Raw genomic sequence first — 22,926 nt, 5'->3', positions numbered from 1 at the left:
ACTGCTTGGCAAGCCATACTGTGGCGGCGTCCCATATAAAGTGGAGGAAGATGGGCATGGATGTTAGCCCAGGGCCAGTCTTCCTCAGCAAAAAAAGAGGAGGATTGGCAGATGTTAGCACAGGGCTGATCTCACACACAAAAAATGCATTTATTACTTAAATCATTTTTATTACAGAAGTAAAACAGAAATAAATTCTCTGCATTAAAGACTAAGGCAGTGCAAAAGTATATAGAGTAAAATGCGAAAGCCATTCCTTTACATTTATATGCACTTATATACAAATGTCATTGTTTTGCATAAAAACTATTATACAATATGTATTTTTCAGAAACATTTTTTCATAACTTAAAAAGTCTTAGAGATTTTTCTACGTCATCTATGTTTTAAAGGCTCCAAAGTTTTCCCTAGTTTGTATGTAGTACAATATATTTAATCTCTTCCTTATCAATAGATTATCAAACATTTTGGCTGTTGATGCACTGTATATGTATCATTATCTACATAAGCAAATATTTCTTGAGGTATATTACTAGAAGTAGTTTCACTGGGTACATTTAAAATTTGGGGTGATATTGACAAAAGTATAGAGTGCCTGATTCTCTTCATTCTTGCCAACACTGAACTGAACATGAATAGACTCTTTACATCTTGCTAATTTGATGGATGAAAAATGTCTCATTTTAATTTGTATTTTCCTGTTTGTAAATAAACATCATTTTACTTGATATAGATGTATTTGCATATGTATATATACATGCATACAGAGAGGGATCTGTAAATTGTTTGTTCATATTTTATTCAATTTTCTATTGTATTATCTTTTTCACATTGATTTGTAGGTGTTCTTTGTGTATTTAAAATATTAAGATTGTCAAAGATGTTGCAAATATTCTCTTCTAATCTGCCATATGTCTTCTAACTATTTATGCTGTTATTTACCTTTTAAAATCGTGTATAGTTAAATTGGTTAATTTTTTACTTTATTGTTTTTAAGTTTTGAGTCTTATTTAGGAAGACCACTAACATTCCAAAGTTATAGAAATGACTCCTAATATTTTCAAAGTTTTCCCTTAATATTCAGCTCTGTAATCCCTCTAGAGTTTCTTTTTAGGAATGATATGAATTAGGCATTTAACTTTTTCTCCCAAAGGGATAGCCCATTGCCGCATACTATTTATTAAAACACCCAGTCTGTTGCCTTGATATTGGAAGGATAATTTGGCTTGGGTTTCACATTCTTTCCCTCAGAAGTGAGAATGTGCTGCTTTTCCATCTTCTGAAATTGAATGTCACTGGGGTCAAGTCCAAGGCTAACCTGATTATTTCTGCTCTTGTAAGTGGCTTGGATTTTCTGCCCAGATGCTCCCATAATCCTTTCTTTAAACTTGAAATTCAGTAACTTTGCCAGATTATCTCACGGCGTTGATGATTCCAAATGAAATTTTCCTGGCATCCAGTGGGTCCTTTAGGTCTTTCCATCCACTTACTACATCATTTCAGGAGAATAATGTTTTATCATGTTTTTAAATATTTTCCATGTGTTTTCTTCTTCAAAAACACCCAACTGCCAGGGCCAGCCCGATGGCGTAGCAGTTAAGTTTGCACGCTCCGCTTTGGCGGTCCGGGGTTTGCGGGTTCAGACCCCCGTCATGGACCTACACACCGCACATCAAGCCATGCTGTGGTGGTGTCCCACATATAAATTAGAGGAAGATGGGCAGGGATGTTAGCCCAAGGCCAATCTTCCTCAGCAAAAAGGGGAGGATTGGCAACGGATGTTAGCTCAGGGCTAATCTTCCTCACATACACACACACACACAAAAAACCAAAAAAACACCCAACTGCTATCCATTTCTATCATATTCTCTGTAGCCATTATTATACCTTTGTTCTTTTCTACTTTGTTTTGTGATATTTCCTCAAGTCTTTCTTCTATGTCCCTAACAGTGTTTTCAGAGAAATTCACTCTATTTTCGTTGCTTCTAAAGTGTCTTTTATCTCTTTAGTGATTTTATTTACTTCTCTGGTTTCTCTCCTGAGCTCTGCCGGCACACTTTTAATCTTCCTTGATTATTTTATGTCTCTTCTATGAAATCTTGAATCTCATATGTATATATATATATGTGTATATATATATATATACACATATATATATGGAGAGAGAGAGAGAGAATCCATGCTGTTCTTCACAGTAATGAAGAATTCTTCGTCTAAAATTTTCTGCAATACCTTGGTAAATTTGTTTGGGGATTGTGGGCTCCTCTTCGGATAAATTAAAAAAAAATTATTTTGCAGTTTTGATGACCATGTCCCACTCCCTCCTTTTTGATTATTACTCATCTTTAAAAGAGATTGGCTATTTATTAAAGAATAGTACAAGAATACAGGGAAAGGGGTGAAACAGAGTTGAGTAATTGAGGCTGACTGCAGTTTTAACTTTGGTTTTGTTCTGGTTATCTATTGTTGCATAACAAATCACCCCAAAACTTGGTGGTTTAAAACAACAATCAGTTATGTTGTTCACAAATCTGCAAATTAGGCAGAGTTCAGCAGATTCAGCTCACTTCTGCTGCACATGGTGTCAGCTGGGGCAGCTCCAAGGGGGTTGGAGGATCCACTTCAAGGATGGATCACCCACATGTCTGGGAAATCTTGCTGGCTCATTCCCTCCCTAGGTGGGACTCTCCACGGAGCAGCTTGACCTCACAGCAAGCTGCCTGAGTTCCAAGGAGGAATGTCCCAAGGGACAGGAAGTGTAAGCTGCCAGTTTCTTAAGCCCTGGGCCTGAAAACTGGCACAGCCTCCTTTCCTCTGCATCTATAGATTCAAGGGGAGAGAACATAGACTTCACCTCTCCATCATAGGAATGTCAAAGAATTTGGGGGTTGTGTTTTAAACCTGCCACAATTTGTCTGTCTCAAGCATCTGTCACCAAATCTGTTTCCTTTCTGTTGGGAGTACATCTTTTTGCAGTCCATGGCATTCAGATTGAGGTGGCACAAAGAAAAGATCCATAAGTTACAGATGAATTATGTTTTGACTTGGAAATTGCTGCCCACCACCCCATGCAAACAGCCTTCTACAGTGTCCTAGCTAGGAAACTAGAAGGTATGGTAGCACAATTCTACTCATCTTTCATTTGAAGGGTCAGACTATCCCCCACTTTCTCCCTTGGCCCATCCACCTGACCTTCTCTGTGCTCTGAATGATGGAACATTGGCTGGTCCTTTCAGTAATGTGATCTGCTCTCAGCTCTGAGAGGAACCGATTTGGCTCAGCATCTTTCCATCTCTTGTTTAAGATTTCACATTATTTGTCAGCAATACTTTATACTTAAATATGTCATAGTTTATGGTTTGGAGTTGTGACTATTTCCCTGTTTCATGGACTATGAAATTTTCTCTCTATTTTTCAATGTTTTCCATAGTTCTAGTTTGTTTTGAAGGAGTCTAATAGAGTAAAATATTTTTTCCTGCTGTCTTAAGCAGAATCTCCATATGAAGCTGAGAATTGCCTTTAAAAAATCTCTTGGGATTTCAGAAGGGCGATTATACTGAACGTGTAGATGCCTTGGGGGAAAAGCTGACCACTTTACAATACTGAATCTTCCCATCCTAGGTCTTAGTATGTCTCCTCATTTTTTGAGGTTGTCTTTTTCTGTCCTTCACTCAAGTTAAGATTTTTCTTCTCAGATATCTTGTAGGTTCTTATTATTTAGGGCTATTCTAATTATTTTTTATTTTAAAATGCTGATGTGAACAAAATAATTTTCCCATTACATTTTATCCTTACATTTATTAAGTCTAGGAGAGCTATTGATCTTTTGTGTCAACCTTCTGTCCAGCCAGATTTCTGAGCTAATACTTTGCCATTTGAGTCTCTCGTATTTTTAGGTAGACAATCATATCAGCTTACTTATTAAGTATTTTATTTTGATTTTCATATTTTTTACATTGGTCTATAACATTATATTAATTTCAGGTGTGTATCATTATATTTCAATTTTTGATTTTCATATTTTAAATTGCTATGATTTTACTTTTTAAATTTCAACTCATCCCTGTTTTATGGATATGAATAACCTTTTATACCTATCTTAGTAAGTAATTTATACATTTTCTGGGCTTTGGTTTTCTACAGTATTGTTTCCCCATGACAGCGATCTTATCGGCTTTCATAATCTGTATCTTCAGTGTAATCTCACTTCTAAAATCCCAACAGATTTTTATTTTTTAAGATTGGGATAGATATGTATACTGAAGCTGCCATCTTGATGAAATTAGAAAGCAGGCGTGAAGAGACTGACTAACTTGCTCAAAGGTATAAAGTTAGTAAATGATAGAGTCATCATCCGACTCCCAGCCCAGCTTTCACTTCCCCATGGAGAAGTAAAACACACGATCCACACATGAGGTATGCTCTAAGAAGAAAATTTTTCCACCAAAACTTTTACCAGAATTACTAATAAAAAAAATTGAATGCATACATGTATATATTTTTCTACTTTTCATAAGTTTTTTTATAAACATGCTAATGAAAAAGCTAAAAGCAGACCCCTATTAGAACAATAAACAATATCTGAAAATCTAAACGGTCCACAGTCACATAATTAAGAATTAACACCACTTAGAAATATTCGATGTCCATGAAAGCAAAGTAGGCAAGTGAAGATGGGAATGAGGTTAAAGATAAAAAAGGATAGACCTCCAAACATATTAGGGTTAGGAATTTAACTTAATGGCATCAGACATAGAATGTTCACATTAATGGCATTAGATCAAATTTGGCCGTTTAATTGCCATTCTGGAAATAAGCTATTTAAGCTAAATAGGCTTCAGAATTTGACTTTCATACATCCAACTTGAATTAAGCACCTTTAGAAAGATCAGATGAAACTACACCATGATCCTGATACTACAGGTTAACGCCAGCAAGCATGTGGTCTGAATTGTATGTGCTTCATTTCGTATAAGAATTCAGTGGGCACTCACTCCACTATATTTTGAAATGAGAAACTCTTGTTGTGAACCCATGAAGAACAAACTAAATGGTGAAAGGAATTCTCCCTTCAACACTGCCTGTCATTCTGGCAATAAAAAAAAATGATGTATTTAAGGACCCCTCTGGGACAGGAAAATTGATAAGAGCTCCCAACTCCTTTCCCATAAACAACCGATATGTTAAAGCTATTAACACAGGAGCTGGGCATTCAAAGACTGTTAATTTATCATCCAATAGCTGGCGAGGGTGTCAGGCCTTGCAGTCAGGCTCTGAAAAATGGGCCCTGTGTTCACCCTCTATAGCTGAACAGCTGCTCCTTCCCAAAGTTTTAATCAGAGTCCCTGAGCATTACATGCCCCAGTAAGGCAGAGCCCACATAAAACCTGCAATAAGCCTGCCATGTAAATTCATTATGGAGCCCAAGTAATATGAACAGATTATATTCTCTAGGCCAAGAGAGAGCTTTTAGTTTAGACCAAAATTATGATTGCATATTGATTTGGCCCCTTGTTCTCTGAAAAAATTTTTCTTGGGAGAAAATTCAGAATTGATCACCTGAAATAAAAGGTGTTTTCTTGGTTGTTCAGAATGAGAAGTCAGGTTTAAACACATTGGAAAGAAAATATGCCTTAGGACAAAAAAATCTTAACCCAGAGTTCCTGAAACTATTTATAGAGTTTTGTATTTTGTTTAGATGCACTTGCCCCCCCCGAGGTGAGAACCCTAGCTTTCTTCAAATTCTAAAAGAAGCTTAGAATCTCCTCCCAAAAAGTTTAACATGTAGTATTTTAGATCATGTTATTAATAGAAGCCAGTTTGACAATCTTTGGAAATCTTACTTCACATGAGGCCAAAGTTGTGATCTGTTCTTTTCATAGATGGCTTCTCATAGGTGGCCCTCGTACCTAGTTACGAGCTAACTCTTGTCACCAGGCCACTGTCTTGTGAACATATGCCACCAGTCACAACATAGAGCAAGAGAGGGAATCACTGTCAATTCCCCCACCAGATATTAGAGGACGTTAGATAGAGACAAATGGTACTCATGTATAGTGACAAAAGTATAATGTATCAATCAGAAGAATTGATTAGTCATGGAAGAATCAAGAAGAATCACAGAATCAAATACTGCGAGTGACCAGGTTTGGGTAGTAGGAAGAGAGCAAGATTTAGTTATCCTAACAAACTTTGAGTAGTTTTAAATTATCCTAAATGTTGGTATGTGTTCAGGGGGTGGTTGCCAACCACTTCAAAATTTCAAGTCAAATTGGAAAAAAAATACCTTTTGTGTGAAGAATGCAGATAAACATCTGATTCATCAATCTACCCTTCATCTGTCCCCATGCTCACCATACAACTCTCTGCATATTATTTGCTTTTATATACAGGTCTGCCTACAGGAAAGGCTGCTTTTATCATGTGATCTTTTGGGAACTTGAAATGCTGGTGATAGTAATTTCCTGTGGTGAATTAATAAAGTGGATGCTGATTATGATTCAGCTTCCTAAGTAGCTTGACTATAGAAAGAAGATGAGCTGATCATGCTAGCATGGATATTCTGGTCCTTGGGTCAGTAATTTCTTGGTGTTTATTACAACAGTACCCTGGTGTCCACCTCTGCCTCATGCATACATTGCTTAGCACAAGTCACTCACTTACTTCATAGCTGGTCATCCTGGGCCCAGACTAGGGAACATCATCAGGCCCTCCACTGTAGAGACACAAAATTGCAATCAGGGGCTAAAACGAATAAGAAGCTACTATGACTTAGTGACAATGTATATCAGAAGACAGAACTACCTCTTCCAAGTCTGTCTCAAAACTGGTTTGTTGCCTAGAACATCAGCTCAAAATCACTTGGGGACATAAAGGACAATTTTTAAAGAATCTCCATCACACAGCATACCAACAACTGGTGTGGCAGAAAAAGTCCCCCGCTTTCCACCCATGGAGGTAACCTCTTCCCAGGACTTGGAAAGAACTGAACAGATGGATTCCCAGTGTGGATCATAAATTTCACAATATGAGAACAAGTTAGTCAAAATAGAGAGTAAGAGAAATTAGAAAGACAATGAGAAAGATGAAGGACAGCCTCCATAGAGAACATGATGAGTTCCACAGGTAGAGACAACTAGAATACAAGAAAGAACGTAAAATCTTGCGGAGAAAGATGGAAGATCCCAGAGAAGATGCTTTACCAGCTTCCTAATGTATAGGAATCCTTTACACAGTTTGAAATTATTAGAGACTGTCTAGAGTTTCATAGCAGGTATAAATTAATTTCAGCATTTTTAAACCAAATTGAAAAGGATTACCTGTTGTCAGACTCTTTTGCACCATTCTGAGAAACATTTTGATGAACACAGCTACCCGAGTGAAAATTGGCTTGCTTTCATAAACAGCTCTTTTGCTGTCTCCACTTTCTCTACACATCATCATCTCTCCCTCCGCTATCATTCAGTGTCCACCATCTTTGAATATTGTAGTGGATAACAGAGTGCTTGGTTTACCTTATTTTACCCCTCCCATTAATCATCATCATTATTATTGTCACAGTCATTCCTTACTAGAATTATGACTGTTTCTTCAATTTCTTTGCTCACGACTTCTTGACTCCCACTTCTTTGCGAGTTCAGTTTCCTATTTCTATCATTGATTATCTATGAGTGGTAAACTCTATCTGAAAATGTCTTTATTTCATTCTTTCCCTTGAATGGTATTTTAGTTGAGTTTAGAACCTTGGTTGTAGGTTATTTTCCCTTAATACTTTACATATTATTCCCCTGTCCTCTGGCAGCTATTATGGCTAACGAGAAAACTACTGCCATCCAAATTGTTTTCCATTTTAGGTAATCCATATTTCCTCTCTGATTGCTTTTAAGATTTCCACTTTGTCCTTGATGATCTCATGTTTCACTACAATGTATTTGGCTATAGATTAGTTTTAATTTATCCAGCTCTGGACATAATATGATGTTTCAATTTTTCTCTTCAATTCTGGAAAATTATCATCCATTATCTCTTCAAATATTGCCACAGATCAATTCTGTTTAATTTCTCCTTTTAAAATTTTTATTGATGTATTCTGAATTTTTTTCATGCTATCCTCCATGTCTCTTAACCAGCCTTTCATATTTTTTTAATCTGTTCTGTATTCTTGATCATTTGCCACCTTTATCTTCTGGTTCACTAGCTGGATTTAATATGGCATTTATCTTACCCACTTAGTTTTTAATGTCAATATCTGCATTTTTCATTTTGAAATCTTCTTTTGTTTCCTATTTTCCTATTCTTTCCTAACTTTTTCCTACTCTTACATTTCTCTTTAGTCATTTTTAATATGCTCATTTTATAATTTATCTCAAATTTCTGTAATTTTTATTTAGTTTCTTAGGGTGCATATTATTCTGATTTACTTTTGTTTTGTTTATCTCCTGGCTTTTCTTCATAGTGGAATTATTTCTTTTTGTGGCCAGTAAATTTTTGTGGTGAACTCATTTTCAGAAAGGGTTGTTTTTTTTCTATGGGATTTCCATGTGCCTAGATTGAGAAAATATCACTTCAGAGCAGTTTGGCATATTTGGAAATAAGGAAAGGGAAATAAGCCTGGGGCAGGTGTTTCAATAGTCCTTAAAACTTTTTATCTTAATTTATTGGCTTGTAAATCCTATATCACAACTGCCTAGGCCAGGGATTTTGGTTCCAATTCTAGAGAGATGGCAAGTTTCCTCACCCTTTCTTGAGGCTGATAGACAGTCTGTGTGCCTGAGGGAGCACTTGGAGACTCCTTTATTCAAAGAGCTTTGTTTAAGTTCTGTTACGATGAGTGAGCTTACAGACAGGGCTCTGATTTTCACATGGAAATGGGACTACAGCTCCAAAACCTCTGGGTGTATCCCCTACACAAAATCATGTGGCCACTGACAGTGGTAGCTTCCCATTCTTGCCATGATTTCTCTATTGTTTCTCACACATAGAGAATTTCCTTTTCTCTTCTCAAAATCAATTCTACATTTAGAAAAGATTTTTAAATAAAGCATTTCTTTGAGTTTGTAATGGCAGAGGGCCTATCTGCCTCATTTCAATCCACCATGTTCTGAACATTCCACTATTGTGAAATAGGTGGTGGTTGTTCTGAGATGCCCATTCTACTTGTCCTTCAGTCTCTTTCTGCTAATAAGAGATTCCATGCCACTGGCCACAGGGATGGGGATATGATTCAGATGTGGCCAATCATCACATTTAATTCCCTTGGAGTACTATGTGATTGGCCGATAGGTGATCTTCTGATACAAGCAGAGCCAATAGGAGTACTTCTCTATGGTTGATATGCAAATATTAGGAGAATTAAGTGTTATTTTGAGTTAGAACAATATAAGCCCAAAGAAGCCATTAGTCACCCTCTCCTGCTTCGTAGAGTAAGTCATCTATCTGTACTAGGAAAGAATGAGGCTAGCACTCAGAGGGAATCAGGGCCCAGGAAGAATAGACAACCATGTTTGAATCCTGAGTCCTGGCATGCCCAGGGTCAGACCAACCCCTGTTAAATAGGCCAATGAATTCCTTTTGCTTACCCTAATTTGAATTGGGTTTCTGTCACTTACATCTGACTTGTACACCAGTAAATTAAAGTACAATGGAATTGAGATAGGAAACCATCAACATGAGTTTCTTTTATTTATTTATTTTGGGTGGGTCAGTTTGTCATGCATGGCCTGACGTGGAGCATAGCAAGTTCTAAGTCATGGGCTGAGTTCCGGAGAAGCAGTGAGTGAATGTCAGATCTAATCTAAGAGACAAGGGACAGAGTCACAGGATAAAGCCAAGGTCAATTCCCAGTAATCTGAACAGGGACATTAAGAGCTAGGGTAGGAGGGATGCCAGTCATAGCAAGGAAACGGGAACCAGGGATCAGGAACGAGAAAAAACAAACAGGGCCGCAGCAGCAGGCGGGGGTGTGGGCAGCAAACACTGGGCATTCTGCCTTAAAGCTGGAGGTCAGCTGAGCGCTGCCTCCCAGATGCTCCTTAGAGATGCCAGGGTGCCTTCCCATTCCTGCTAGGTAATGCCACCTGGTGTCCAAAAATGAAGTTGGCATGGAATTGACTGCCAGGACAAGGAGTCCTTAAGCAAAAAGGGCCATAACTTTTTTTTTTTTTTAATTATGTATCACAGCAGTATCCAGACAGGCATCAAAATAAATGCGTTTCATGCTGATTATCAGTTTCCAAGGCAAATATCAAAGTGAATTACCTGCAGAAAGATGTGTCAAGATAAGAAATTTGTTTTTAAGTTAAGCAGATTCATGAGGAATATTATACTCTGTGGTTGTGAAAAGTTTCAGTTTATTCTCATCAAAAGGAGACACCTTCTTATCACCTCCGTGTTTACAACTATGGGTCAAATGGGAGAAGAAGTAGAGATAATAAGCCTAACTAATAAGGCTTTCCAAATATTTGGAAGAAGCAGTATGAAGAATATTAAATATCCATCCTCTGCAATAGATTTTAATAAGAGGAGTAGTAAAATGTTCCCACCTGTATTTGAAAGGGTATATGAACTCACTCATTAACTATTTGAGAAGCTTCCAAATAATTAGCTGTGTGTTATGGGGGGATGGAGAAAAGTATAACTTGCCTTCAAGGAGCTTACAGTCTATGTAGAGATGACAGTACCAAGAGAAATCATAGAATTTCCTTAGTGATATGTGTTTATAACCAATCCCTACACAGCTATTTTCTGGGATGATTTTTAGAGCAAGGTTTCGTTGCACATATTAAATCCTCTTATAGCTATTGTTTGCCTACTGCAGTGAGGAGTTGTTGAGGGCAAGAGTGGGTGACTGTACCCATCCAATCTATATCACCAATGCTCAGCATAATGTCTGGCACATATAGGTCCTCAGTACCTTTTTGTTAAATGGCTGGATGATATCTCAAGGTTCCTCTTAGGCACATGGTTCTTTGAGTCTTACAGCCATCCCATTAATTTCCATGTTAAATTTCCCATCAGATGCATGGGCTATAAGAAATGTGGTCTTTCAAAATATCACTCACTTTAAGCACCAAGCATTCACTGATATCACACTTTAAATGGCGTTTTCTAGTAAGAACCTCTAAGCAGCATAACACTCTTATTTAAAAAGAGAAAATTGGTGCTCCATTTCTCCTTCTCTTTTAATGATCTACATTGAATTTCTTTATAAGCATTTGCTTAACAGGGAATAAAGTATGTATTTATTGTCATCCAAGAGCCAGCTATTTAATGAGGTTCCTATTTTATCTCTAAGAAAATCTGGAGGCATTTGCATGCTGTGGAATTATTTCACAAGTAGATGTTTCAGTACAATACCAACAATATTTCTGTTGTGCAGATAAGTGGCTGAGAACATGCAACAACCTCTTTCTGCTCTTTCAGGGATAAAAAAAAATTTCAGACTTAAATCTACGTAGAATCTGCACTTAATGAAGATTGCCAATTATCAAGTATGTTAATGGGGGATTCTTTGGACCAGAGTTGACCATAAGTAATTTAATCTATTTCAACAAATATACATATATATGCCAAAAGAAGAAAATAAAAATCACCTATGATGCCACCTAACGCTTTGATTATATATATATAAATTATATTTATAACATGTTATAATTCTACGCACATACACATGCACACACATATACACACACGAATTTGGCTGTGATTTTTTAACAAAAATAGATCTTGTATCTACCATTTTAAAATTTTCTTATTTTCTTTAAAAATATATTGCGAATATCTCTTCACATCAATATATTATTTCTGTATTATTTTCCAAATGACCACATGAAATTACATGACATTAATATATTATAATTTGCCCAACCAGCTAGTAACTTATGTACAACTTCTTACTCAAATTAATGCACTCATCTCCATGGAGAAATTGTTGCACATGCTCTTAATTACTTCTTAGGATAAATTTCTAGAAATGAAATAGATGGATCAAAGGATTCACAGATTCCAATGACTGTTAGTAAATATTGCCAAATTGACCTTGTAAACGTTTTATAACTTTTCTCTTTCACCAGTAATGTAGGAGGTCCCATCTCCCCAGACCCTGACTTACCCCAGCATGATTGTTCTCTCTTGAGTTCTGAAGATTTGAAGACTTGCTGAGTAAAAATTGATACTCCATTGTTGACTTTGTTTCATTTCATTATTAGTGAAGCTGATCTTACTTAGTAGAGCTATTGGCCATTTATATTTCTTCTCTTGTTTATGACCAACATATATACTTTGCCCATTTTTCCATTATGCTTCCTTTCTCCTTATTGGTCTTTGATATCAGGGTAATAGCAGCAGCTGATTTCTAACATTTCTGAGTGTTAGAAGCCAGGCCTTGTTCTAGGTGTTTTATGTTGACTCCCACCCAACGAGGTAAGTGCTAATACCATCCTTATTTTTCAAACGAGGCATCTGAGGCACACACAGGTTAAGTAACTTACCTAAGGTAACATAACTAGTACATTTGCTATATTAAACAGATTAACAGTCATCATTCATATTATATAGACCATTAACCTATGAACATGTGTGTTGAAACTGCGTTCCTTGGCTTATCCTTCATCATTTAATTTTATCTGTAGTGGTTTTTGCCTGCTAAGATTGCTTGACTCTATTGCCATTAAATAAATTGGCTTTTCTTTTATAGTTTCTGCTTTTGATATCTTGACCACCTGAAGAAGAATATTTTAAATAAATATAATTAAAACACATACAAACATTCAGACAGTATAAAAGGATACAAAATAAAGAGCTAAATTATCTTTTCCCCCTTTGTATAAATCATGGTCCTACATAGCAAAAGTATCTCTTTTTAAGCATTTATGTTTTTGTTTCTTCTGATGGTTGCCCTATGACTCTAAATAATATGCACATAACTCCATTTCTTGATTTATGAACTCCACAGAGTATATATGGATTTCTTACTATGAGAGATGTGGCATTTTAGTTAACATATCCCTTTCTTTCCCTCTCCCCTCCTCCACTTAACTTCCATGAGTAATACCAATTTTGGTTGTGAGTACCTTTATAACATTAAGTAATATACTTCAATCTCTATTTCTTGATTTATCAACTTTAGACAGTATGCCTTAACTAAGTGGTTCATTCCTAATAGGGGAAGTCACACGGAAAAATGGTTATTCTCTATTTTCCTTGGATCATAAAATGCCATATTTATGAAGGAATGCTTCATTAGAAGCAGGTCAATCTTTAGTCATTTTAATGAAACCAGAGAGTTCTGTGTAAGTGGAATGAAATATATTGATATAAATGATTATATAAATTATAATAAGTATATATATATTAATGTAGCATAGATTACATAGATTGTATAGATTATAGAGCCTTTCCCACCATATTGCTTTATTTATTGTTCAGAATAATTTTGTAATGTATGTAGAACAACTATTACATTTTGTAGGTAAGGAAACAAGCATGGAGAGTCTATGGCCATATAAAGTCACTGTCCTGGTCTTCTAGGTTTTATTTTGTTTCTGTCCAGCATCCAATTTTCCTTTTTTGTGGCAATATTAGTCTGAGCAATAAACCCATCTTTCGCCAGGCTTAGTTCATGTGTTTCCAAGTGAAACTGATTACAGCCTTGAACTCGTGAAGCATGTGACTTAGACCTGAGCCAATAAGTGCGGTATATCTCCCTGGCCACAAGTGGGTCTGGAATGGCATCAGAATCTGTCAGGTGGACTAAGACTCAGGCTGGGAATAATGCGACAAAGCTTCTTGCTCTATTTTCCTGAAGAAAGTTATAGCCCTGGCAGATGCTGGCAGCCGTCTTGTGACCAGGCGAGGGAGCTAACCCTGAGGAAGCTGAATGAGGAAAGCAAGAGTCCTGCTCATTTCACTGGATCCTTTCCTGAGCCATTTCTACTCCCGCTTTCAGTTACATCCGCCAACACCAACACAGATTCCTTTCTGTTTACTCCAGTTTGGGGTGGTTTCCTGACAACTATAACAATTGTACAGTTAATTCCTGGCAATCCTGACACCGGCTCTCTTGACTTAAACCTTGGGGTCTTTCTACTCTACCGTGCTGCCTCTAAAAGTAATGCCTTTGTTTAGGATTCAAAAACACACATCCTTCAAGACCTCTTCAGTATATCTTTTGCCTTCCTCCATAGCCTATTAAACAATCTTTAGAAATGCAAATCCGTCATGTGGAATTCATTCACTCAGGAACCAGTACGCATACATGTTTGGACACGACATTCCCTATATACTTGAAACAATAGTATGGGTCAGAGACAAGGTAATTGCAAACTTTTCTGTTAAATACAGTTACTTTTATTTTAAGAGGAACAATTCTGGATCACTTTAAGCCATAGGGACACCATCCACCACCTACTGCTGTGTACAAGAGTTGTGGTCATCAAATTCAATTATGTGTTAGTTGTCTGAGGTTCAGAACACATTTAACCTAAGAAACAGTATTATAATTAGTCATCTGCTTCTTCGACTAGCATGGAAAAGCTGATTTAATCTAAAATGTGGCTAAATTACTGGACATTTGAATGAAAATACTAGGGCATAGTATTCTCACACTAACAATTAAAATTTAAAAAATAATAAAACTGAAGAGGGTGGTTCTTAAACAAGGAGGTTTGCTGGTGGAAGATGGGAAGGTAAATGAAAGTGTGTGGCCATTCCAAAGGGGTTCTGGAAGCACTGCAAAGGGTGATGATTTTGGTCATTTATTATACTTGATTTCACATCAAAATGTATAACTTTTCTTTTCCATGGTTCAAGAAGAGCTCTACCACTATTCTTAAACTTCAAAACCACACACAGGTTGAACTAAGAAGAGGAAAAACAAAAGAGGTTTTCATTTGTTCTTTTAATATGCCTTTCAAGTACATAGACTATCTACAAAAAGTTACTACCTAGGAAGGCAAACCTATGCGTGAACCCAAGGTTGCACTGCCCTTCTGGAAGGGAATTGATGGAGGCACGTGCAGGAGTGGGTGGGGGCTTAGCATAGGGACTATTGGTTCCCAAAGGCAGAGACTGGGGTAAGGGGTAAAAGACTTGATTAGGCAGAAACAGAAGCTGAGGGGGAGGGAACTTCGTGTGTGTGAAGGCATGAAGTCACCCGCAGAGTTGTGTCAGGGCACTAGGGGCTCCTATGGGAGAGAAAAACGGAGAGACAAAAGGAGAGACATATGGAGAGACAAATGTTTGAACTTCTGGTCTAAAAGTCATGGAAAACTTTTAAATAGGGCTTTTCTAAGGGAACTAGAAGATAGTTGGAAGAGAAGAGTGTGCGTTGGGGCGTTAAAAGGAGACGGAATATGTATGTGTACGTAGATGTATAAAAAGAGATTTTCTTATGTGCTGTAAACTGCATTTAAGAAGCAAGTGAGAAAAGTGAAGAGTACAACATGTGGCAAGTTGTGCAAGGTGGAGGAAGCGGTCAGCAACAGACAGCCCGTGGACCAATAGTCCAGACCCAGGACAGGGCAGGTACAAACCACTCAGTAGAGCTCACGGAAAGGGCTAGTGGGGTCCAAATGCACCAGGCGGAAGAAAGAGCCTGCAGATTCGAATGTGTGGAAGTTTCCTGTCAAGAATTCCTAATTTAGGATTACCTTTGTTTTAAAGGCGGAACTCATTGGGGTCACTCTGCACGATACCTGAATTGCCAAAGCTGGGAAGCACAAGAATTCAGCTGGAATGGCAAGCGATCTCACCACGGTGGGAAATACATTTATTCAGACACGCAGCGCATGGGTAGTGGGGTGGGAGAGGCACTGCCAGTAAGAACCGCATATTGACCTGAAGGGGTACTAAATAGACTGTTTCATATGCCCCCGGGCTTGTGCTCAACAGCATCAACACTCATCCTTGGAGTCTACATTTTTAATGAAAAGCTACTGTGAATGGTAGTGGTGACAGTGGAAAGGCCAAACCTTCCCTTGGCTGTAGCTGTGATTCTTTCCCAAGCTCATTTGCACTCTAGTGGTTTTGATTTGCTTGGCCTTTTACAACTTGGCAGCTCAGGAAGTGAAAACGAGGGACTCAGCAGATTTTTAAAAATTTTTACTCCAAATGTTCCTTTAATGCTAGTATTTCTTGGACAGAGAGTCCTGATGTCCTCATTAATTGTTCTCGGTGTTTCTTTAAAAGCATCCTTTAAGATCTGTGAATCTGCCGTGGCTTTTGCTCTGAGCTTGCACTCACCGATATTTTCCTTTAATGTAGGAAAGGCACTTCTTGGTGGACAGGTGAAATGTAAGTTTCTTTGGAGACTCTTGCTTGAAAGTTGTTGAATTCAGTGGCAACTTGAGGGGGGTAGCCTAAAGAAATGTCAGCCGGCAGGAAAGAGGAGTGCTGCTCTTGTTTCCTACTCCCCTCTGCGAGATCTGACTTTTAAAAACCCTTTGTTCCTTCGCAGTACATTTTCAAATGCATTTGAAGTAATTAACACCTTGAATAGAATCCCGTTGTCACATTTAATTTTCAGATAGCTACTTTCCTTTGGGGTGTTTGACAGTTGCCCAAAATGTTGGTCTTAATCTAAAAGCAAGAAGAGACCTCTGACACAGTGAAAACCACCAAAGTGGCATTTATTAAATATAAATGGTAAGTGTCTAAATGGGAGGTGAGGAAGCAGCACTAGTTCTCATCTCAAAAAGAAAATTCTTCCAGGACAAAGGGAAATTTACATTAGCTCTTAGCTGCAGCTCCATCAGGTTCACTTGTTACGTGATGACTTGAAGATGTATGGGTTCTATAACACATTACATTTGCACTGAGAAATAGAGTATTCTGACTCTCAAGTTCTATCTTCAGTTTGCCAAATTTACTATAAATACAATGGTTCCTATTAGTCTATTATCTGGAAAATGACTTGTATAAGGAAAAAAATTAAATGATATTGATTTGAAATGAAGAAAGTCCATTTATGTGCATTTTAGGAACCCCAAATGAGTCAGCTAAATATATGCACTGAGAAAAAATAATGTTACCCTCTGGGTAGTATCTTGTAATAGGCTGGAAACATGAGACTCATTAATAGTGTCAGAAATTAGGTGCCTAATGAATTGTACCCATTATTGTAGACTTTCTGTGGTAACAATTCCTTAAAAGCTAGAAATTGCCTGCATCTATATGACACAAGAGAAAAGATACTATTAAAGCCACTAGGAATTATCACAGAGTAGAAGCATATTTCACATGGTCAAGGAAACATAAGCCAAGCACTGGTACTTACTATGTGAGGACTATGGCTACTGCATCATTCAATACACTCTCCCCAAACAAGAGTGTGTACAGGTCGAGGTCGACGTGCAGTTCATGGAAAATGGCCAGCACCGTCACTGGGAAGAAACACACAAATATGCAGAGTTAGCTGGGACACAGCCATGGACTTGTCCTTGGTTGTGGTCACTTCTAAAGGGTATTCATTAAATGCTTATCTTCTCAAATCCATCCTCTATACCCATACCGGACCTTTATTGAAAAAATAATCTGATCATTCACTCCCCTGCTTAGTGATTTCTCTGGGCTCCCCACTGCTAACAGAGGAAGTTGGAGCTCCTTGGGACAAGTCTTCCATAATCTGCACCCTGTTTACCCTCTAGCCTCTTGCTTGGCACCCCCTGCCCACCCTTTGCTGCCTCACTCAAGCCACATTGAACTTGCCATAATTTCCCAAATACATCGTGTAGTTTTTCAATTACTTTTGCATTTTGATTCACTTTACCAGGTCAGCAATTTCTTTCTCATCCACGTAGTATCATTCCCCCCATTCCTTAAATACATAAGTGTGCACACACACACACACACATGCACACACTTCTTGGTACAAAAAAACTTTATTCAACCTTTAAAAGCCTCTCAAGTGTCCCGCCAGCCCCCTGAGACCCGGCTCACTCATTTTTGATCCCAACTTTGGATCAAATTACGGAACTTATCACAATAGAGACTGTGAGCTCCCTGGGGATAGGGCCCCTCTTTGCAACACAGGGTACTTGGCACATGCTCAGTAAGTGTTTGATGTGTGAATGACTAAGTGAATGAATGAATGGGTGAATGAATGAAAATTGTTGCAGTGGCCTACTCCTGTGAAGGGAGAGGTGTTTGGCACCTTGCTCTCATTCTCCCCTGAGATCACACTCATCTATAAAGATGGACTCAGTGTTCCTGAGAGCAGGACCTAAGGACTTGCGTCTGGCAGCTTGTTGTATGGAGCCTCTGGGAGTACATCAAGACAGTAAATATTCACACATCGATTATCTGTTTTCATCAAAACTATTTGGTGACTTGATATTTGAAAAGTTATGCAAAGTGTGAAGAGCAATCATTAGGAAAATGATCCATTGAGTTGATTGCCACAGGGGGAAAGAGGGTAGTTGAAGATGATACTGACAGTAAATTTTTAAAGCAGAGTGGGCATTTTCATTTCTCTTCTTTCTTTTCCTATTTTATGGACCGTGAGGCTGGTAACTACGTTGTATAAGAGAGTGCTATGGGGAAGAAAAGCTGAGCTGGAAGGTCTTGTAAGTAGGGTCCAGAAGTTTGGCGCTCGTCCTCTGCAATGGGGAGCCATGGGAGGGTTTGTTAGAAGAGTGACACAAGCTGATTTCAACTTTGGAAATAAAGCCCAGGCAGCAGAGCAGAGGGCAGGATGGACATGTCGCTGGAGGCTTTCCCAAATGTTCTGGCAAGAGGTGAGTTGTACCGACGAGAAGAGTCCTAGATTCAGGCTCCCAACTCCTGCCCATCCTGCTCTGTCCTGCACATTGAAGGGGTTCAGAACAGGCCTCTCCAAGATGGCACTTTGGCACGTGGAATATTTTGAGCTAAAGGCGATCGAGACCCTGTGGGCTCAAGAGAAACTTTTACCTCTCCCTTAAAGAAGTTAAATTGGGGGCCATGCTCATAATAAGAGTTATTACCAGAAATGAATTTTTATGCCTATCTGTACGGCAGAGCAAACCTCTAATTACTGAACATCTGCTCTTCTTATAGTCCTAATCAATTACCCTTCTCCACCTAAAGCCTCAGGCCCCTATCCTATTCCTTAGCTCAAGATGCCATAAATACCTCATTTTACCTTCTTGTCTCTGAAGCTTTCACTTATGTGGGGTCTCTGACTCTCTTATATGTGTGGGGTTCCCATACATAGGAAATTATATTTGATTTTCTCCTGTTAACCTGTCCCATGTCAATTTAATTCTTAGACCAGCCAGAAGAACCTAGAATGGTACAGGAAAATTTCTTCCTCCCCCACAACATCTATCAGCCTGGGTTCTGATAGGTCCATGACCACAGTGCTTTGTACTTTACTTATTCACTGGTTCTCATCTTCCCTGTGTGTCACTAGCCCTTAGCACAGTGCCGGAATATAGTAAACCTTTAATGAGTAAGTGAATAAAAAGTAATGTCAGGGTGGGTAGAGCAGAGGAGACAGCGCTCCCGAGATATTTGGGACGGAGAATTGGTGGGTCTTGGTGCTTGACAGACAGCAAGGAGTGCCTCTGGGTTTCATTCCTGGGCAACTGGTAGACGGGAGTGCATAAGGGAAATTAGTTTGTAGACAGAGGAATACAGTAAGTTTGGTGTTGGACATGTTGACCTAAGTAGCCAGGTGGAATTTCAAGAGGAAATTTCAATAAGAAAGCTAGAAATAAAAGACTGGAACTATACAGAGTTAAGGTAGAAGAAAGAATTTGGAGGTTATAAGCATACAGATGGAACATAAAGCCATGAGAGTGGCTGAAATTGCCTGGGCAAAGTATATAGAAAGAGGAGAGAGTTGATGAGAGATCCTTGGGGAACAATTAGAGCTAAGGGGTGAGTGGAGAAAAGGAAGCATGAAATACACATATGGTATATTTGCCAAATCTAACTCTAAGCATGGATAAGTCAGCTGGAAACCATTTCCATCATGAATTTCTGTAAATAGATTTTTACTTACTAAAAATTATCCTAGAGGAAGGAGTACTGAACTCAACAGCTAGCTTTGGGACAGAAGAAACAACAGAAATAAAATGTCATGAATTGGCATGACAATTAGCCAGATCCCATTTTAGCAGGCATAGAATAAATTTTATTATTCCTGCTGAAAAGGTGCTTAATCATGACAGACAAAATGGCAGAGATGTACTCTCTACTAGTGTGTAGCTAGTATTTGCCACAACCCTTAGCCTTTGCAGGTGGTAGTGGGAGGTGGGTAGCAATTACTTCTGCTGGGTAATCTTTTTCTCCTTCTTGGATGGAGTCAAGACCCTGCATCTAATTGAAACAAAGAAGCTTCAATTGGGGGCTTTAATTGACAGCATTTTCCTTTTGCTAGGATCTTGTGGAATAAAAGTAAAGTTATACTTAAACTAGAAAATTATATCTTGGCAGCTCTATTGTTGACTTTAGTCTCTGTAGCTGTTTATTTGTATTTCCAAGCTCTGATGAGGACTTGCAGTCATCTGCACTCCCAGGGAGGTTTCCTAGGCTCACGAATAGAGATGTAAGGCCCTGGGTTCCTTTCTCTACTTTTCCAGTTACGGAGTCCACCTTGTGCTGGGATAGACTCTGCATCTTTCCAGGGAGAGCTTTGGGCCTTTGGAGGGACAGGCTTTTAATTGAATATCCAGTTTTGTACAAAACTGTTTTGACATTCCCACAATTCCTTTTGCAAGAAGAACTGAACTCCACTTCATAAACAGTATCCCACACAAAAGAGAAAGCTATGACTTTGCACATTCCTATCTACCCTGTGAAGAAATGGGACAGCTTTGAAATAAAGCAAGCCAGTGTGTCCTACAAGAGGGAGTATTTGCTGGGACCACAAATGAGTTGAATAGGTGAGTCAGGAAATTAGCCACCCACTCTTGCTGCTAAGTTTGAAGCTTTTGAAAAACTCATTTAATTAACTCGCTGGCAGGGCTCAATCTTACACACAATGTCAAGACACTTGGTGGCACCTTCCCAGGAGAGAATCTCTTGGAACAGCTGTGGACATGCTCACACCAGCCCTGCCCACACCTTGCTGGGTTTGTGAGGACAACCCAGGCTCAAGGATAGGCTAAAAAGCAATGCCTATTTAGCTGAGCCTTCTTATGATGGAGAGAACACTCTAGACACCATGTGGATAGGAAGGGGAGAAGACACGATCCAATTTCTTAAACCTCTGATTTTATCAGGAGATTTAGTCCTTTTTCTCATTGTCGTATTTCATTCTACTCATGTCTTAGTGGCAAGTTCTAATGCTCCACCTGGTCTTGGGGCTCCTTCTCCTCCACACACTCTCTTCTCACCTGCCTGTTCAGCTAGAGAAAAATCCACTTTGTCTCTCAAATTGGTATTAAGGGATACAAGCACATGTAAACTTACACTCAAATAAATAAGCACACATACACAAGCGCTCACACAACTACCCCCAGGTAAGAGCAGTGGATGATTGAGAAATGCCATTGAATCATTGGAGAGATCTGAGAAAATAGTGTCAGCAAGTCAAACAGCAGGGGAATGGGGGGGAATGAATGATGAGGCCTGCACTTCTGAGAAGCTGGTGATAAGGGATGGAGAGAGAAAAAACAGTCGCCTACAGGGTAGAAAGCCCAGGGAGGCTTTCTCTTAGGTTCCTTGTTTATAGGTTGAGTGGATAAGCCAGAGGAAAGACAGCTGAAGACAGAGGGAAAACAAGGAAGACTTCTGGATCAAGGTCCAGAGGAGGCAGAGAGCAACTGAGGGGATGAGATAAAGGTAGCTTCCCAGTAAAGCAAGACCATCTGCTGAGAGCAAGGGCAGCAAGGCCTGAGTCAGAGGCTAGAGGAGGGTTGAAAATATCCAGAACATCACTGAAGGGCATGAATTAAAGTTTTATGAAAACTGTTGAGGCCAAATATAAGGTAATTCTCATTCTTCAAGAGAAATACCCTAACAGTGAAGTAATATGATATTTTCATTAATTTCTTAACTAATTCATCATACCAAGAATCTTGCCCCCTACCACAACTCTATTATAGCATCAAAACTAATATTTTCTCAGCTCAAATGTAGTTGCCATACCTGGAGATAAAAATACAGATAATGACTGCCTGCCCTCATCAGTATCTCAATGTGTTGACTCTTAAAAGATGGTCTGCTTTTTTTTTTCTTTTTCTGCTAGCTTTTTAACTGACCACTTTCCTAATGCTCCTTCAGTCACTTCTAAGTGTTCAGGGTGATTTAGTGACAATCCCTTCCCTAGAATCTTCATTAGCAGCTCTCTGACCCATATTTTCCTTGTGTTTTACAGGGAATTTAAATTTCAAGTGATATTTTAATGCAGCAGCTCTCAGCAACCTGGCACAAGATCTGCCTGGGTCTATGAACACCACCACACAGTAGTTCCTCTACCCCTGTTGTTCCGAGTTGTCATTCACCTTGTCAAAATGCTGGCTCTCCCTGGAGGGAGCACTCTGTGTTTTTCTGTGCAAATCAGTATGTATGACACTCTTCCCCAGCACACAGAGAATCAAAAATGTCTCAGGCTTGTGCAGCTGAATCATGTCAGGCCTGACAGGTGGAGGACCTTGGTATTCTCATAAACGAGGTAGCATTTTTCCATTTCCAAAAGTGATGATTGTGAAAATGTGTTTTCTTTTTCTCAGAGGGAGGGTGGTGGAGGAAATTCTCTTGCAACTTTTCCCACTTTTTTGAAATACTGTATGTAGTGTGATTTCAAGAAGAGGCTTCCAAAAAAGTTGAGGTGTCCTGGCACAGGCTGGAATACTGGAATTATTTTGAGCCTCAACTTTCTCAGTGAAGCCTCTGCAGCAGCATCAGTGCATGGATTTGTTTTGCCAGTCAAGATCTGCCAATCATATCCTAGTAATGCAACTAGAAAACTTGACCCTTCTGAAATAGGTCAGAGAAACAATG

General features: G+C 38.7%; 1 protein-coding gene across 1 annotated transcript in view; it reads right to left on the bottom strand.

The window, feature by feature from the left end:
• The window catches only part of SLC9A9 (solute carrier family 9 member A9), a 539,379-nt gene that overhangs the window by 349,410 nt on the left and 167,043 nt on the right, over positions 1 to 22,926 (bottom strand). Inside the window, exon 6 of the mRNA XM_004419282.3 lies at positions 17,273 to 17,378. Coding sequence (XP_004419339.2) covers positions 17,273 to 17,378 — 106 coding nt within the window. The remainder of the gene's footprint in view (positions 1 to 17,272; positions 17,379 to 22,926) is intronic.

This window comes from Ceratotherium simum, chromosome 5 (assembly GCF_057802395.1).
Source record: "Ceratotherium simum simum isolate JZ-2026a chromosome 5, ASM5780239v1, whole genome shotgun sequence".
NCBI lineage: Eukaryota > Metazoa > Chordata > Mammalia > Perissodactyla > Rhinocerotidae > Ceratotherium > Ceratotherium simum.
Note: the sequence above shows the minus strand (reverse complement) of the source record. Positions and strands in the feature narration are given on the sequence as shown.